This window comes from Spea bombifrons, chromosome 7 (genome assembly GCF_027358695.1).
Source record: "Spea bombifrons isolate aSpeBom1 chromosome 7, aSpeBom1.2.pri, whole genome shotgun sequence".
NCBI classification, from domain to species: domain Eukaryota; kingdom Metazoa; phylum Chordata; class Amphibia; order Anura; family Pelobatidae; genus Spea; species Spea bombifrons.
This window is the reverse complement of record NC_071093.1, coordinates 23,352,952-23,371,103: the sequence shown is the minus strand read 5'-3', so window position 1 is coordinate 23,371,103 and position 18,152 is coordinate 23,352,952. Positions and strand designations below refer to the sequence as shown.

At 39.5% G+C, this 18,152-nt stretch overlaps 2 protein-coding genes across 6 annotated transcripts in view; one reads left to right on the top strand and one right to left on the bottom strand.

Annotated features, from left to right (window-relative positions):
• Positions 1–8,192, top strand: part of NPRL3 (NPR3 like, GATOR1 complex subunit) — a 177,692-nt gene extending 169,500 nt beyond the window's left edge. For all 4 annotated transcript variants that reach the window (XM_053472102.1, XM_053472101.1, XM_053472104.1 and 1 more), the window contains 3 exons: positions 617–806; positions 5,997–6,189; positions 7,917–8,192. In XM_053472102.1, coding sequence (XP_053328077.1) covers positions 617–806; positions 5,997–6,189; positions 7,917–8,082 — 549 coding nt within the window. In that variant the 3' untranslated portion in view covers positions 8,083–8,192. The remainder of the gene's footprint in view (positions 1–616; positions 807–5,996; positions 6,190–7,916) is intronic.
• Positions 8,193–8,215: 23 nt separating this feature from the next.
• The window catches only part of MPG (N-methylpurine DNA glycosylase), a 77,048-nt gene continuing 67,111 nt past the window's right edge, over positions 8,216–18,152 (bottom strand). For both annotated transcript variants that reach the window (XM_053472126.1, XM_053472128.1), the window contains exon 4: positions 8,216–8,904. In XM_053472126.1, the coding sequence (XP_053328101.1) occupies positions 8,510–8,904 (395 nt within the window). In that variant the 3' untranslated portion in view covers positions 8,216–8,509. The remainder of the gene's footprint in view (positions 8,905–18,152) is intronic.

Here is an 18,152-nt window from a genome sequence, read left to right as displayed (position 1 = left end):
CTGGTCCTTTAATGCAAACATGTAAAAAAAAAAAAGGTCCTGAAGGGGTCGAGAGAAAAAATTTGAAATATGGCCTCATCAGTATTGTAAGCAGTGGAGTGGTCTCATTGGTAAAACTATTCCATTTATTGCTCTGGTAAAAAAGATCACTTTTTAAACTTTTCACTATAGCCCCTACAGAGTTATTTTCTTGAACAAAGTAGTCCTATTGTGCTGCTCACCATGTTGACATTTAAATGGCTAAATTCTTCTCATTAGTTCCCTCTGTGCATTTGCCATCTTTCCCCAATATTTTAAGCTTTTTATATTGCAGGAGAATTGTTCTGCTGATCTGTGCTTCATGTAGTCATGTAGTTTTTATCACGTGAATTATACTTGATCATTCAAACATCACGTCCTGTTTTCACCACAGCACAAAAGGGGTAGCTTTAACAAGGTTAAGGGGCTTTTTATGGTGGGCATACCAGTATATCTTGCAACCTCTATTAGTCTAAAGCATGCTCTGTGGAGTTTATTGGTCATACAGAGAACCTCAGAAGAAATTTGCCTGGGCCTCCATCGGCCCTAATGTTTTAATTGTTTATCTGATGTTGAAACCTTCCATCTTATTTTGCAGACTAACCTTATACAGATGGTTATTTGGATGCTGCAGCACCGACTTCTGATTCAAATCCACACATATGTATGTCTCCTGGTGCCTCAAAGTGAAGATTCCAGTTTATCAAAAAATGAAGATACACCCTTTGCTACCAGGATTGGGGGAAGAAGTCTGAGCACTCCAAATGCACTTAGCTTTGGCTCTCCAAGTATACTAATAATAATGTTATGCGTATTCAATGAAGTTTATTCATTTGAAATGACTCTGCATCCATTTACATTCTACAAATCACACACAAAATCTATATTAATTAACATCCACTTTTTCTGTGACAATGCAAGTGTCTAAACCAAGTTTTAGTAGCATTCAGTCAAGGTAAATTCAAATTAGCCTTTCACTTCTAATTAGCATTCAGCAATGCTCCTAATTAAATATAAATGAAAATATTTTTTCAAAAGCGGAAAAGCGGTTTCTATTATCCTATATTAACCAATCAGGAGTGGTAAGTGCCCCCATCTTTTCCCCAACCTCTTGAGCAGAGGAGCAGGGTAGGGGCTCATAGTTTGCCCAATGCCTCCACCTTAACCCCCTATAGGGAGGGATGGAATTATAAGTATAATTTAAAACCATATAAAGTATGGAGTCCAGCCATGCCACACCTTGCGAAAATTAAAGTTAAGTTTACCCTGTAGCTAGGCCCCACCCTCTTTCCTTCTACGGTAAGAATGAAGGGATTAAAAGTACATTTAACCCTTTGGGGAGGCATAGAAATATCCTTTGTGCTCTCTTACACATAGTGGGTAGGCTGTTAGATGGTGACGTTTAACAGATTTAAAGAATGAAATGGAAAAAAATATATACCTTGCCTCTCCTCACCACTAAGAAACCCAAGTAGAGTAAAATAAGGCAAATCCAAAGCAACCTGTAAATGTATTTTTAACTTTCTCACCTTTCTACTGAGAAGCGAGAGAGAAGATAAGAAGGAAGAGAGATGGGGAGAAAGGGGAGAGAGAATGCAAAAAGGGAGACATAAAAAGAAAGTGGAGAGATAAGAAGAAAGTGAGGTCAAAAAGAAGGGGAGTGATCATGAGGAAGGTGAAATATAGAGACAGGTGGGAAATTATGAGAAAAGGCAGCAATGGGGAGTGATAATTGGATATGTGTGTTTTGAAAGTGTTTGTATATTAGGTCAAGTATTTGTGTGGCTGCAAGAGGCAAGTACCGTATTTGCTCGATTATAAGACGACCCTTATTATAAGACGACCCCCCAAAATCTAAATATTAATTTAGGAAAAAACAAAAAGCCTGAATATAAGACTACCCTATAGGAAAAAAAGTTTTACTAGTAAATATTAATTCATGTAAACAATATTTTCATATTTAATAAAAGCTATGATTGAGAAAAATATATATTTTTTTATTTCCTTTTATTTGCCAACCTGCCCCCCCAGTTATGCACATCTGCCCCCAAGGTTGCCACTCTGCCCCCAGAAATGCCTTAATCCCCCTTTATTTGCCACTCTGCCCCATGATGTGCCTTTTAACCCTCTATATGCCACTCTGCCTCCAGAAATGTCTTATGCCCTCCTATATGCCACTCTGCCCCATGATATGCCAGAGTGGCATATAGGGGGTTAAAAGGCATTTCTGGAGGTATATATATATATATATATATAACTGCTAACAGCAATCAAACTCCTATCAAGCCAAGGCAGCCAGTACATGCTGGAACCTGGGGATGATAGGAGTTTGAGTACAGCCTCCCTATGCTATGCTACCACCCCCCCCTTACACATCCATGCTATCACACACACACTCATTCACAAACATTTAAATACTCATTCATTCCATTAATCACACATTCAAACCCCCCACCCCCTTACCTGAACTGCAGATCTCCCACTCGCAGACTTCTGCAGGGGCCCGGCTGTGCGAGCAACTTCTCTGGCCCCGCCCCCAGAGGAAGGAGGGGGAGGCAGAATTATGTGACACTCGGCTAGCTTCCTGCTGCTAATAGAAGAGACGCTGCTCGGGACCAAAGCACCGGTAAGCAGCCTGGCCCCAGCAGACATTTTTTTGAGGTCTAATTAGAAGGCGACCTCGATTATAAGACGAGGGGTATTTTTCAGAGCATTTGCTCTGAAAAAAACCTCGTCTTATAATCGAGCAAATACGGTATAAGCCAAGATGTTTGTGTGTGGGGACGGTGTGTGTATGGGCAGGCATTTGTAAGGATAATGTAAACTTGTTTGACCCAAAGGGTATAAGTTTACTCACTGTAACTTCTTTTACCCAGGGGGCTATTTAATATAGTTTTACATTTTAAAAAATAGTCCCTTTGCTCAGTAAAGCAGCTGTGAAAATATCCTTCATGAATTATGTCCATGGCGATCCCTGCACAGCAGATCTAAGGATTTGTGTTTCTGTTTCATATAGTGCTTTTACAATGTATTTGTTTCTTAGAATCTGTGTTTTTTAAACCCCTTCCATCCCAGGGGAGTCCAGGCTGTCAAAGGACAGCCTGATCTCCCGTGCAGCGGCAGGGATGCGTCCCTGACGCTGCAAGAAGGGCTGGACGTACCGGTACGTCCATAGGGGATTCTTGGAATGCGCTTTATGGACGCACCAGTACGTCCATAGGGGATTGAAGGGGTTAAGAGACAAAATCTGGAGCGGATTCTGTATTTGACATTGATTTGATGGCAAATTAGGTTTTCACTAGGATACCTCCAAGTTGCATCAGTGAGAAATTAATGGCTAATGGGTATACAGTGCTGTGAAAAAGTATTTCCCCCAAGTCTTCTGTTTTTGCTTATTTTTCACGTTTAAATGTTTCAGATTATCCAATTAGTTTTAATATAAGACAAAGTGTTTGTTGGTATGACATTCTTATGGTGGAGTGGCGTGTTAGCATTACACCAGATCAGTCCATAGAATATTATCCCAAAGTCTTGGGGGTCATCAAGATGTTTTTGTTTTTTTTTTGGCAAATGTGAAATGAGCCTTTGTATTCTTTTTGGTCAGCAGTGGCTTGTGGCTTGCAACTCTCCCATAAATGCTATTTTTGCACAGTATCTTTCTTATTGTTGAATTATGAACACTGACTTCAACTGAGGCAAGTGAGGTCTGCAGTTCTTTACGTTAGTCTGAATTCCTTTTGTGACCTCCTGGATGAAGTTGCGAGGTGGGGCTTTCATGGATCAGACTTGTTTGCCCAGCACATCCCACAGATGCTCGATTTGGATTAAGATCTAGGGAATTTGGAGGCCAGGTCAACACATTGAACTGGTTGTGTTCCTTAAACCATTCATGAACCATTTTTGCTTTGTGGTACGTTATCCTGCTGAAAGAGGCCAATGTCATCAGGGAGTAGCGTGTCTATGAAAGAGTGTACATGCTCTGCAACCTAAGCATAGGTTGGGTAGGTGATACGTGTCAAAGTAAAATCCACATGAATGGCAAGTTCAAAGGTTTACCAGCAGAACATTGCCAAAAGCATCAGACTGCCTCTGCCGCCTTGCCTACTTCAGATCCTGGTGCCATGTGTTCTCCAGGTAAGCGGTGCACACGCACCCGGCCATCCACATGATGTAAAAGAAAACATGATTCATCAGACCAGGCCACCTTCTTCCATTGCTCCCTGGTCCAGTTCTTATCCTCACTGGCCAATTGTAGGCGATTTCATCAAATTAGAAATTTCTAAGTTAAACAGATGGGAGCTTAAATAATATTTGATTCTTATAAAAGAACATTAAGGTCCTCAAACAGTTGTTTAATCGACTTTGTGTTCTAGCCTGTTAATATACACTATATGGGCAAAATTATTGCAGGTTACACCAAAAGTGACTTTTATGCATAGACATTAATATTAACATATTTGGTGGGGTTGTTAATAATTGGACACACATGGAAAGAACTATTTATTATTATTTCAGATCTTATAAATATTAATATCTCACCAACCCCGGAAAAGGCACTTCTACATTTGAACTTCTACATTTGAACTTTTAGCCATGAAGGTTGTTATTGCAAGGAATGGCTCTAACGAGAATCTATAAATATTGAAAATGTAAAAAATCAAATATATATAAAATATTGATAAAATATCAAGATTTAATGGAGCGGGCGCCCAGTTGAGAGCTTATACATTTTATAAAATTTGAAGGCCTTGGTTAGGGAAATTTCCTAATACTACGACAATTAAGTGATCATAGAAACGTTTTAGTATTGTTGAATCAAGCTTCGATGTAAGTATGAATGAACTGTGTATATGGTATAAATGCTGCTGAGCTAAGCTCCCTTGAGTAGGAATGGGGGGATATCTTAGCATATTTCCTTCAATATGAGAGTGCTTTCATAAAGCTGCAGGCTTGCATTATATATAAATTAAACAATAAATATAAAGTTTCTCAAGATCCACTCTGCTGCTCCTTATACTTTTTTTTCTTGCCCTCACTGACAGAAAGCCCGAGAGACCTAGGGAAATTAGGAGAAAACAGCAAACGTAAACTGCTGGGTTAATTGTGGAATTCTCAACAGTGACAGAGATATCTGGAATTAGGGATAGTGGAGACAGAGGCATAAACAGAAGCTCAGTCTTGGAGATGTTGAGCTTCAGATAGTGGGATGCCATCCAGGATGTGATTTCAGAGAGACAAAACAATTAGTGAGAGGAAAGGTAAGTTTGTGTGTCTTCAATGTAGAGGTGGTACTGGAATCCAAAAGAAGATAGGATGTATAGAGAAAAGTAGAGGCCCTAGAACTGACCCGAGGGTACACCACCAGAGAGTGGTAGAGGAGACAACCAAATGTATGGTCAGAAAGGTGAGCCAGGTGACGGCTGTGTCACAGATGCCATATGTATGAAGGATCAACAGTGTGAAAAGGCTATAGAGTGATTCAAGAGAATAACTGAGAAGTGACTTTTTGTTTTAGCGATGAGGATGTTTGTGATAGTAGTGTGTTGTGGATGAAAATGTGATTGAAAGTGGTTAAACAAAGAGGGAAGAAAATGGGTTAGGCAGTTGTAGGATAAACATTCCAGTTGTTTGGGGGGCAAGAGATGGTAATGGAGGTGTAGGATCTAGGGAAGGGCTTTTTTTTATAGCGTGAGTGGGATCATGCCTGTGGAAAGATAGGTTAAATTGATGGGTTAGGGCAGGTGTAAGGTAGGAAATTACACTGTATAGGGACAAGAGGGCATGTAGTATGGCGGGAGGAAAAGAGGACACAGGGTAAGACAGGACTAAAGCAGTGGAGGATCGTTGTTTTTTTACATCATCATGGTACTGAGACAATGTGTTGCAGTAGTTTAGTAAACAAATGAACTTTAAAAATAACAATAAGCTGTTAATAAACACCAATTGCTTACATCTCTGTGTGTTTGGTTAAATTATAGCTAGCAGTGATGACATGACACTGACCAGTCCCAGTATGGATAATTCAAGTGCTGAACTACTGCCAGGAGGTGATTCACCAGTTAACAAAAGAGCAACAGAAAATCTTCTTGCTAGCCTTTCTGAAAATGAGAAGGAAGCCATTCTAAATGTCCCTGCAGCTCAAAATCAAGAGGACCTCAAAATGTTTACAAGGTAATGAGACAGTCTGTACCAGTATATATACTCGATATTTGAGACAATCACCAGCATGCATGAAGTCACTAGAAATAAATTTGCACCACTAAAAACACAGTTTGTAAAATAATGCCTTACATTTTTGCAAATTGATTTTAAGGCCATAGACTTCCTTCATAAGTTTTAGCATATAAAAAAAGCGTTTTTGGTTGAATCGGTACAGATTCCCTCAGAAACCCTCCAACATTCTGTGGGGAGCCTTCCTAGAAGAGTAAAGCCTGTTATACCCACAAAGGGAGATCCTTATTAATGATCATGATTTTGGAATAGATGCCAACGAACAAGGTGTCCCATAATTTGTCGTATAGTGTAAATATTATGAAAATGTAATTTTTCTAAGCACAGATGTATTATTTGTCCCATGATTTAAAATTGAACTCTGGGATGATATTGGTGGAAAACCAAACCTTCACTGGTACTAAGTGGCCTAGCCCAAACCATCCTACCCCAAACTTTACAGTAGGCACAATGCATTCAGGTAGGTATCATTCTGCTGGCATCCACCAAACCATCCATCAAATTTCAAGATAATGAAGTGATCACTCTGAATACATTTCTACTGCTCCAGAGTCCAGTGTGCTAATGTTTCTTCCAAAGGCATTTAGGAACTCTGCAGTGAGTGATACTACACAAGACAGGCATCTATTTTTGCACTTCAGCACTTGGTAGCCCTGCTGTGAAGTTGCGTGATTGGCCACTTCAAGGCTGAGCTGTTGTCATTTCTAGACTTTTCCATTTCACAATAATTGCACTTACAGAGGACCATACAGATCTAGAAAGGCAGAAATGTAATTAATTTACATAGCAAAGGTAGCATCCTATGATGCTGCCATGTTTAAAGTCACTGTGGTTTTCAGTAGGATGCATTCTACTTCAAGTTTTTGTCTATGAAGAATGGAGATGACATACCTATGTGCTTGATTACTTGTTTTATTATTATTACAATAATCAAAATGCATGAACGTGTTATGACCACTGGGCCAGCCACTTGAGAGTACTGCACAACTGCTGAGTTGAGAAAAAGATACCTAAGCAGTGATCTACCAAGTATCAACACTGACTAGCCTAACAAGTGGACAGACTGTCTTAAAACCCACAGTATACCACCAAACAAGGGTATCTGTGCAAAACCAACAAATTTCTTTTTGAACCCAGTTACAGTAATACTTATCTGAAAGCAAAGAATATTTGCCTCTGACATTTCTGATTTCTCCCTGAACTCTCAGTATACAGACATTTTCATCACAATATACCTTAACACTAAGGTATATTGTGAAGAAATGGAAACCAGATAAAACACTTTCAACTACAACCAGATACACAAGGTATTTGAGACTAGAGGAATCGAAGCACTAGTTAAAGTGCCACCTTGTTTTATGGGCTACACAGTTCACTGGGGAGTTCAAGCTTCTCCTTGGTTCAGGGACCCCCTGATACCTGTCCCTTTACCCACCACCTTTTGTTTTTTATTATCACCTAAAGAAGCCTTCCAGGATCCCCATATGGAGAGGTTGAAGAAAAAAAATTCGTAATAATTAAAGTCTTTGCAAAATGCACTTCTCTCCCTTTCCTAATATAATATGCTAGCATGTATATGTATGTTGGATGTCCACTTTATTGTAGTGTAGGGATCAGTGAGTAGAATTTACTTGACAGGTCATGACTTTGTATTTGTTTCCATACAGGCTTATTCACTATTTCTGGGGACATCATCACTTAGAAGAGATTATGTATAATGAAAATATGCGACGGTCACAACTTTTGATGCTGTTTGATAAATTCCGAAGTGTACTTGTAGTGACAAACCATGAGGACCCAGTTCTATCCATCTTTCAGTCAGTTTTTCCTTGATGATAAGGTTCCTACTGTGAATAAGCTGTCCCCATTTTCCCACTGTGTGTGTATACTTACCAGAAAAATTTAAAAATTGTCCATTAAAAATTATAGCTAAAATACAATAATCAGTCATAGGGTCTGTCATTAATTTTTGCATATGTAAAGGGTATATTTTAAATGTATTTTACTTCTGCTTATTGTTTAAAGGGGACAAACACGGAGGGGGGAAAAGGTTTTCTGAGTGGAAAGAACATACACACCCTTCATGCTGGCTCCTAGATCCTCACCAAAATTTGTCTACCACTGAAGTAAGGGACAGACAAAAACACCAAAACTGCTATCAATCAAGGAAGCAGTTACAAGGCTAAACACAGAAATATAGAATGATGAATACATAATTCTAAATAGCGAAATTTGAAGCTATATCACTTTTTAGTTACTTCTAATGAGACTGTGATAATGTGCCATTTTTATCCATGGATGCTTCTGCAGTTTTGTTTTGAACACTGATGTATTTGTTTCCTTTAACATAAAATCGAAAAGGTTTGTGTGTCCATTCGCCTGCAGAGTCAATCCCAATTCGAGCACAAGACACAATATCCTCAGCTGGTATTTTGCATCCTGCCTCTAACCACACACTTTGGTCAACAGTAAGATCATTTCTATCAAAGCTTTTATCAATATCCATGGCCTGGCAAAGCTTTGAAGGTCCATTACAAAGTTCTTTGTCTTTCATTGGTTTTGAGTTTTCATTCCTTCGAACACTTCGCAACTCTCTCATGATGTGAAGACCATCCAAAGGCTCAAGAGATCGTAAGAGAACTGCAGCTCCATCCCCTGCACAATAATAATATTTTTTAAAAAAAATATTTTGCTGTAAACTAACTACTTAAGTCCCAGTGCAATTTTGCCATGTTAGTTCAGCCATTATTCCCCTTTCCTGTAAATAGTGCACCCATGTAAACTATATATTTTATCAGAATTATATATATTTATACCAATATATATTGGTATATTTTTTTATACCAGAGTTACATGATTTAGAATGAGTAATTTAGTAAACTAGCAAAAAATAGAACACAAAACCACATATATATTCCCTTCTGAATCCTCACAAAAATAAGTGAAATTTACAGAAAATACCATCAACATGAACTGAATTTAGGTGTGCCGATTTTAAAAATACCTAATTTATATAGATTTTACATACTTAACATACGTACATAATGGATTCAAAATTCTTGAACAAAGAAGCCAAGTATTAAAAAAATAAATTATGCATTTCTGCAAAGCAGCCAACCCAGGAGCGTTTTGATGCAACCATTTGGCCACCAATCACTGCCAAAGTTGGCCGTAGAAATAATTGTGGTAGGGCTGCGCCTCTGCTTTGGGAAACATTTACAGTTGTTTCTCACAGTGCCATATGCTGGGGAATCAACTAACAAAAAAATGAAATAAACCATGGGCTGGCGTAAATCCTATCCACCCAGAGGTGGTAACCCTTATTCAAATAGGGAGGCAGCAGGTCCCACACTGTCTTCCTGCTCGTGCACACAGATTCTTTGTCCTTCCTTTTATAGATTCTGAAGGAGACACTATATCTGGTCCCACAAAGAACAACTTCACGCTCAAAAGGCTCTGCAATTAAGGTCTGTAAATCAAGCAGTCCGGAGCACTAAAGGAATTTTATCCCCTTAACGTCCATTGACGGGTCAGGCATGTCATGCAGATGACGACCTATGACGTGTCAGGCACGTCATTTCATTAAACGAGCTTAGAAAGTGATCTATGATAACTTTTTTCGCTTAAATGGTGTTGCTGTAATGCCTCGATGTTAATGGAATTCAGCAACACCGAGATCGGCATCAGGGGCCATGTCAGACCCTCTAGAGAACTCTGGCTGCACTTGTAGGTACCTGTGTACTAGAGGACTGCATTGGGAGGCGGGTTCCTCAGGTCCCGCCAAAAAACTTGCGGGCGCGGGCAGTCTTGCTGGGGCTGCGGGCGGTCAGGCACTGTACCTGCGGGTCCCGGTAATCCCACAAGGCTGTCTTCTTGCTGCTCCATAACAGTGTCTCCTATCTTGCTCCGCCCAGGAACAAGGCGGAGTCATGTGATGTGGCGTCACTTCCTGTGACTCCGCCTTGTTCCTGGGCGGAGCAAGAGAAGAGACGCTGTGAGGGAAACAACTTGCGGGACTGCGCGGGAAATCAGGTAAGGAGGCGGGCGTGATTGGCCACAAATGTGGCGGGAGCGGGTGGGATTGGCCACAAATGTGGTGGGATTGGGCGGGATTGGCCACAAATGGAGCCGGATTAAAAACAGCGGGAGCGGGCGGGAGCAGGATTAAAAAAGCAGTCCCGCGCAGGGCTCTACTGTGTACCGCATTCAACCATGCAAGTCAAAGGAGCCCAGCTTTCTAATCACAATTAGGAATATATTAAAAAAATAATTTAAAAAAGTGGTAACATTTAAAAATAATTATGCATCAGAGAAACCATCCAGCAAAATGTAAAAAAAAAAAAAAAAAAAGTCCAAAAAAATTAAGTTTATTATGAGCAAGTGCTAAAATTAGCACTGTATCTTCCCAAAAATCTTGACATGGAAAGAGTTAATGTAAAAGCATTTCAAATACCGAAGGGGTGTCTAATTAAAAAAAAAAAATGAATGGTTTGATGGAGTAAATTGGAGTGGCCAGGCTCAAAGATAGGGCATAGGCACAGACTGACCAAAATGGGGGGGACACAGTTCCTAAATGTGGCCTTTTAGCTCCCAAACACCAGCCAAACCCATGCATCGCTGTACTCAGGAGATGTTGCTGAACACATATTGGTGTGTTGTTTGATAGTGACGTATACCTGGAGCTATAAATTTATACCTGTAGTACAATTTGTGTGGAAAAAAATACAAAAAAAATTACTACCACAAACTTTGGCAAATACTGGTGGTAGAATCTCATATGCAAGGAAAGGGTTAAAATACTAGCATTTGAAATACCTTGGGGTGTCTAGTTTTAAAAAATATTGTTTGATGGGGTAAATTGAATTAGCAGGCTTCAAAGACATGGGGGCAGTAGGTCCAGATGTAAAAGTTCCAAGTAAAAAAATGTGCCCTTCCTAATCGTGGTGTTTTACCTCCCGAACAACACAACAAACCCATGCATGGGGGGTATCACTGTACTCGGGAGATGTTGCTGAACACATATTGGGGTCTTGTTTGAAAGTGTATACCAGGAGCTGTAAATCCATACCTGAAGCTCAATTTTAGTGATTAAATTACTACCACAAAGTTTGACAAATGGTCGTAGTAGAATTAGTGCACGGAAAGGGTTAAAATACCAGCATTTGAAATATATGGTTTAAGGGGGTAAATTGCATTGGCCAGCTTCAAAGATACCTGAAATAGCACATGGGGAAGAATGACCAGCTTTGGGGAAAAAGAGGTTTTAAAATAGAAAAATGTTACTTGTACTTATTGCCCAATAACTTGCAGAAAAAAAGCAAAAAAAACATAAAAACATTGGGTATTTCTTAACTCAGGACAAATAGTAAAATCTATTTTGCAGTTTTTTTCATTAGCTTTTTTGGATGATTAAAATATGTTTTCTTCAAAAGTGAGAGAGCTCCAAAAAAGCTAATGAAAAAAACTGCTAAAAAACTGCGTACACTAAATGAGAGGAGAAAAATACATCTAAACACGAGCACCGCAAACGTGTTAAAACAGCCTTGTTCCCAAAGTGTACAAAAAGCAGTGGCGACTCTAGAAACAATATATAGAGGGGGGGGGGCACACAAGATACCACAGTCAAACTGGGGGGCATTAATAATTTCCACCATTAAATCATACCACTGAAAAAACACACACACACATATATATATATATATATAGCCAATACTTGAAATCCTTTAAACAACACAATAACTTAACTTATCCACATATTAACTCATGCCCTCCCTCATTCAGACAATTCATCCACATATTAACTCATGCTCTCCCTCATTTGGACAATTCATCCATTTTAAGAAACTACGCCCATTGGAGCTTCAAATGAGGGGCTACATGTATTTCTAGGACAAAAGTTGAGTGCACAAATAATGATGGAATATGTCGCTTTGGCTAGAAAATATGTTTTTTCTAACCATTGCGACATGTTCATTTGTGTCTTGCGCACTCCAGGTTTGTACTAGAAACACATGCAGCCCTTCATTTGATGCGCCAAGGGGTGTAGTTTTTGTACCATAATTTAACTTCCTACGTGTGCAGTAATGCCACGTCAAGGCTCCAACCCTAATTACTGATCATTCACACACCTTTCATATCTCCATTCACTCGCAGAAGCACACACCATTCTTTCCCCTTACAATCCCAAAGAAATGATGGTAAAGGGAGAAAAAAAATCACTTTTACAGCAAAAATAAGTTTTGCAGTAAAAATGCAAGGGGCTCCAGAGATGAGATGGTTACTCACGTACCGCACAGGCGAAATGGATGATTTTAATCGTATGTGCAGTTCATCAGGATTTCAAAAATTGCCTCCCTCTACCGTTGGCTAAATTTTTAAAATTAAAAATGAGTATCGGCCATGTTTAAAAAGGGAATTTGACTTTTTATAGCTATATGATCACTGTGGGAACATTGGCTACCACAGTGATCATTTATCTAGAATACTTAAACTTTTTTTTTTTTTTTGATTTTAGTTAAACTACTTAATGTTTAAATAATTTTTTAAACTTTTTTACATTTTTTATTTTTTTACTTAATGTTTTTATTCTTTTACAATCTATATAACGTTGGAAAGGTGAAGTAATTACCTTTCCAACGGTATATGTTGGGAGTCTGTAGCTGCTTAGATACCTGAGATACTGGCATCTAAGCAGCATGCCCCATACCTCTTTAACTGAAAATTGTCAGTTGTTAATAAAGTTGCGCGGTGACGTCATCGCGTCATTGCGCGAAATGTCACCGGGCGGATCGGGGGGCCCCGGTGATGCCCTTCAGTTTGAGGGGCAGATCGCCGGGGTAGGTGGTGATGGGGGTCCACAGACCTCCATCAAGGTAAGATAGTGCTAGTGACGGCATGGTGCCGTCGTTAGCACCTGACTGGGACTGCTAGCAACGGCACCAAGGGGTTAAAGTCCCATTGCGGGACTGTCCTGGGTGACTCCAAATTCGGCGGGGGGGGCAAGGAATATCCTAGGGGGGGCAATTGCCCCCCCTTTCCCCCCCGTAGCAAAAAGTAAACAGCCTGGTCCTTAAGGGGTTAAGGCAATACTGTATACGTGTGCAGTGTGATTCTGGGTGAATATATATTTTATTTTTTTTATTTTCCTTTAGTGATTGTACTGTTTTTGTGAATATAATTAGCAATAGGAACTTGTCAGCCTATTTCAGTGCACAGCATGTCTCATGTATGCATGCTTGGAACAAGTGTTCCAGGGTCCATAACTCTGTGGCAAATGTGAGCGAGTGGCCTCTTTAGAAGCTCGGATTGCATATCTGAAGAGGCAATTTGCAAGATTGAGGGGGATTGACAATCTAGAAAGGAGTCTGCTGCTCACTGAGTAGTGTCTAGTAGAAGGATGAGGATCAGGCATAACTGTATAACCATTAGACGTGGTTATAGGAAGGGTTGAAAAAGGAAGAGGGTGACTAGCAGATTTGCCAGCTTGAGCTAAAATGCAGGGAGTGTCACCTCAGAAATGGCCACATTAGAGGAAGCTGTTCCTTCTAACAGCCAAGGGAACAGCCCTTCTGGTAAGGGAGGTGGTAGGGGATTCCATTATCCGGCAGAAAGGGTAATCTGTAGCAAAAATCACATCGACCAGACAGTTTGCCGTCTTCCGGGTGCTCGGGTTTCGGCATGTTCTCATCGTGATTATTGGGAGGGGCTGGAGAGGATCCGGCTATCAAAGTTAGAGGAAAATGGAGGGCCCTTAACAATGGGTTCAGGGAACTGGGTAGCAAGCTTAAGAAAAGGACATCTAAGGTAATATTTTCCAAAATATTATCTGTGTTACACGCAACTGCAGAAAGACAGCTGGGGATCAGGGAGGTTAATTCGTGGCTGAAGGCCTGGTGTAAGAAGGAAGGTTTTTGGAGCACTGGGCTGTTTTTGCACCGGTATACAATCTTTATAGTTGTGCCGGAGTGCACCTCAATGCAAGACGGTCTGCTGTGCTAGGGGATAGGATGGCCTGAAGGTTGGAGGAGTATTTAAACTAGGTAATAGGGGGGAGAGACCAATGATATTAACCCCTTCAGCCCCAGGGGTATATGGTACCTCAAAGCCCGGAGCAATTTTGCCATTTTTGCAATGTCAGTTCAGCAATTATTCTCCTTTCCTGCGAATAGTGTAACCATATATAAACTATATATTGTTTTTTCAAGGAGAGCTTTCTTTTCATACCATAGTTAGATAATTAGCTGAAAATTTAGGATTTTAGAATTACTTTTCCATCACTTATAGGGAACATACAATAAGGTGTACATTATTCATATAATTTTTATGCTGATGGCTTAAGGAGTTTGGGGGTTGTGAACAGGGTCAGGAGGGTTATACCTTCTAGGTGTTGTGTTAGGGCTTTTTTTATAAATTTTATTTTTTTTAATTGCATGTTATTAATGCAAGTGATGTCACAACTCTCCTCCCTGCGATCCCCTGCACCAGTCACACTGTGTCTGTGATCAGTGCTTCATCTGAGTGATCGGATATCCCTGCAGGTGATATCCTGTCCTCCGGTGAACTTCCGGGTGACGTCAGAAGTGAGGCGACCCGGAAGGGAATGCCCGATTGCGTGATCGGGCATTCAAAACTGTAACAGTTTTCCACCATTCGTGCCGGAAGCTATTACAGGAGATTGGGCAGCAGAAAGCCAGTGATGCTGGCTTCTGCTGTCAGGGGGGAGTCCAGGCTGTCAAATGACAGCCTGATCTCCCATGTGGCGGCAGGGATGTGTCTCTGCTGCTGCAAGAAGGGCAGGACGTACCGGTATGTCCATAGGGGATTCCTGAGATCCGTTTTATGGACATACTGGTAAGTCCATAGGGGACTGAAGGGGTTGAATAGGATAGGAAGCAAACAGAAGTATACCTTAGAAAGAACCAAGGAGGGTGGAGAGGGGGGAATGGCAGCTGATGTTATGGACAATAAAAATGGAGCTGTATTCAGTCCAAAGGTTATCTTTTGTTCCATAAATACACATTTAAATGACCAGAGCGAAGTAATAGGGGCGGTATCAATAAATACGAATTATGCTCTTGTACGTATTCCAGATACAGCATTCATACCAGGAGGGAAGGATACTTTTCTAGATAGAATGGTGATTGGTTGGGTTAAGGATAGTAGTAGCATAAAGAATAAGGCTGCGGGGAGGTCGTGATGACTTAGCACGTTTTTTTCTAGCTGCGTCTTCATACATCTAAACAAAGCTTGAATTTGACTATAAAATCTATGTCTCCAAGCATAAGACATTACTAAGTGAGCCCTATTGCCGTGGGATACACTTCTAATTTAACTTCTAATTCAACCTCAAGGAATCTCTAGGAAACAAATATAACATATATTATTTGTCCTAGATTACTACATAAGATACCGAAACCTCCAAGCCTCCGTAGAATATTACGTGAGCCCTGCTGAGGGATACACTTCTAATTCAACTTCTAATTTAACCTCAAGGAAACAAATATAATACATACAATCTGTCCTAGATTACTATATAAAGGTACTGAAAACTCTAAGCCTCCGCAGAATATTAATATTTAAATACCTATAAACAACCTACCTCCTACCCAAGAATTCAATGATCTAAATTATATTCGCAAGTCCTTAAAGGGTTACTTAGTAATAGAGGAGAAGCTATACCAACAACACTTTTATTAAGATCTTAAGAATAAGAATTTGGTGACGATGGCTTCAAGAAAGGATGACTCAAAATACAAAAAAAGAGATAACCGTGAAACTGAACAAAGGAAAGATAAAAAGATTACTACTCTATTTTCCCCTCAGGGCCTAAGAAAAACAGAGGAATCCCTATGCCTCTCAGATGTCATTGTAGATGAATCTGGGAGACAATCTCTTAGCCCTAGCTCTCAAGCAACACACCAGATCACCAAAGAATATCTCCAACAGTGTATGGAAAAGCAGCTTAATCAATTCAAAGAAGAACTATTGAAAATACATAATGATTGGTTAATGGAATTTAAAAAAATGGATGAAAGACTTAAATTAAATGAACAAAAATTTGAGCATTTAGAATTTGATTTAAGATCTGCAAAAGATCTGATGTATCTGATACATAAAGAAAATACAATATGTGCTTTAGAACAAAAATTGACAGATTTGGAGGATAGATCAAGAAGAAAAAAACCTAAGAATTAGAGGTATACCTGAAGAGATCAAACAAGATGCTTTAAGAGGTTTCTTGAAAGAATTATTTGTGGACATGGATATCTCTGATGCAGAAAGAGACGATGTGATTGAACGAGTCCATAGGACTATTAAACCAAAATCAATCTCAGACACTCAACCAAGAGATATAATTATTCGGTTCTCTACTTTTTATATGCGCCAAAAAGTGATGAAAGCGTCAAGCACCTACACCCCTAAAGCGGCGAAATTTCAACACCTATTTTTCTTCCAGGACTTATCAATAGTCACCAGACAGAAGAGAAGGGGTTTTAAAGACATTACAAAGTCCCTTCGTGAGAGAAATATAAATTACATTTGGGGTTTCCCAGTAAAATTAATAATAAAGTCTGGAAATCGATCAGTGGTCTTGTCATCAGTGGAAGACGCTAAACGATAGTTAAATGATAACCCCTCTTAACAACCTCTCTTAATTGGAAAGAAGAATTAAGAAAGAAGAATTATGTAAAAAGAAAAAGACAAGCAAAATAAGATAATGTCTGAGGAGAAAGCCTTGGTAGTCGGACAGTATATTTATTTAAATTTTTTTTTTTTTTTTTTAACACATTTTCATATAATTCAGTAGTTCGTATGTATTGCACGCTTGAAATATGCATTAACTGTGGTTTATAAGCACCTTATTTAACTAGCGACATTTGCAGGGTATTTTTTTTTTTTTTGACACTGAAGGTCGCACGAGGTACATTATTGCGCTATTTAAGTAACAATACACATTATTTGTATCACTAAAGCTCTACAGGATAATATAATCCTATTATTATTAATAGAGTAAAAATGTAATCGTCACTAATCTTTTAATTGGAATAGAATCCTATTTCCAATATATAAGTATTCCACATTATATATTTAGAAACATAGAAACATAGAAAGTGACGGCAGATAAGAGCCAGAAGGCCCATCCAGTCTGCCCAACCTCTGAGTACTCTCCTTTAGTACTTGCCCTTATCCTATATCTAGCTTGGCATTATGCCTATCCCATGCTTGCTTAAATGACTTTACTGTATTAACATCTACCACTTCCACTGGGAGGCTATTCCATGCGTCCACTACCCTTTCCGTAAAGTAATATTTTCTGATGTTACCATTAAACCTTTGCCCCTCTAGTTTATGCTTGTGTCCTCTTGTTGCGGTTTTATTTCTTCTTTTAAATGAACTTTCTTCCTTTACTTTGTTGATTCCCTTTAAGTATTTAAATGTTTCTATCATATCCCCCCTGTCCCGTCTTTTTTCCAGGCTATATAGGTTAAGATCCTTTAACCTGTCCTGGTAAGGTTTATTTTGTAATCCATAAACCATTTTAGTAGCCCTTCTCTGCACTTTCTCCAACATATCTATATCCTTCTGGAGATATGGTCTCCAGTACTGTACACAATACTCCAAGTGAGGTCTCACCAGTGATCTGTACAGCGGCATGAGCACTTCCCTCTTCCTACTGCTAATACCTCTCCCTATAAAAACCAAGCATTCTGCTAGCATTACCTGCTGCTCTACTGCATTGTCTACCTACCTTCAAATCCTCAGAAATAATTACCCCTAAATCCCTTTCCTCACACGTTGAGGTTAGGACAGTACCAAATAGTCTATACTCTGCCCTTGGGTTTTTATGCCCCAGGTGCATTACTTTGCATTTATCCACGTTAAATGCCAATTGCCACAGCTCT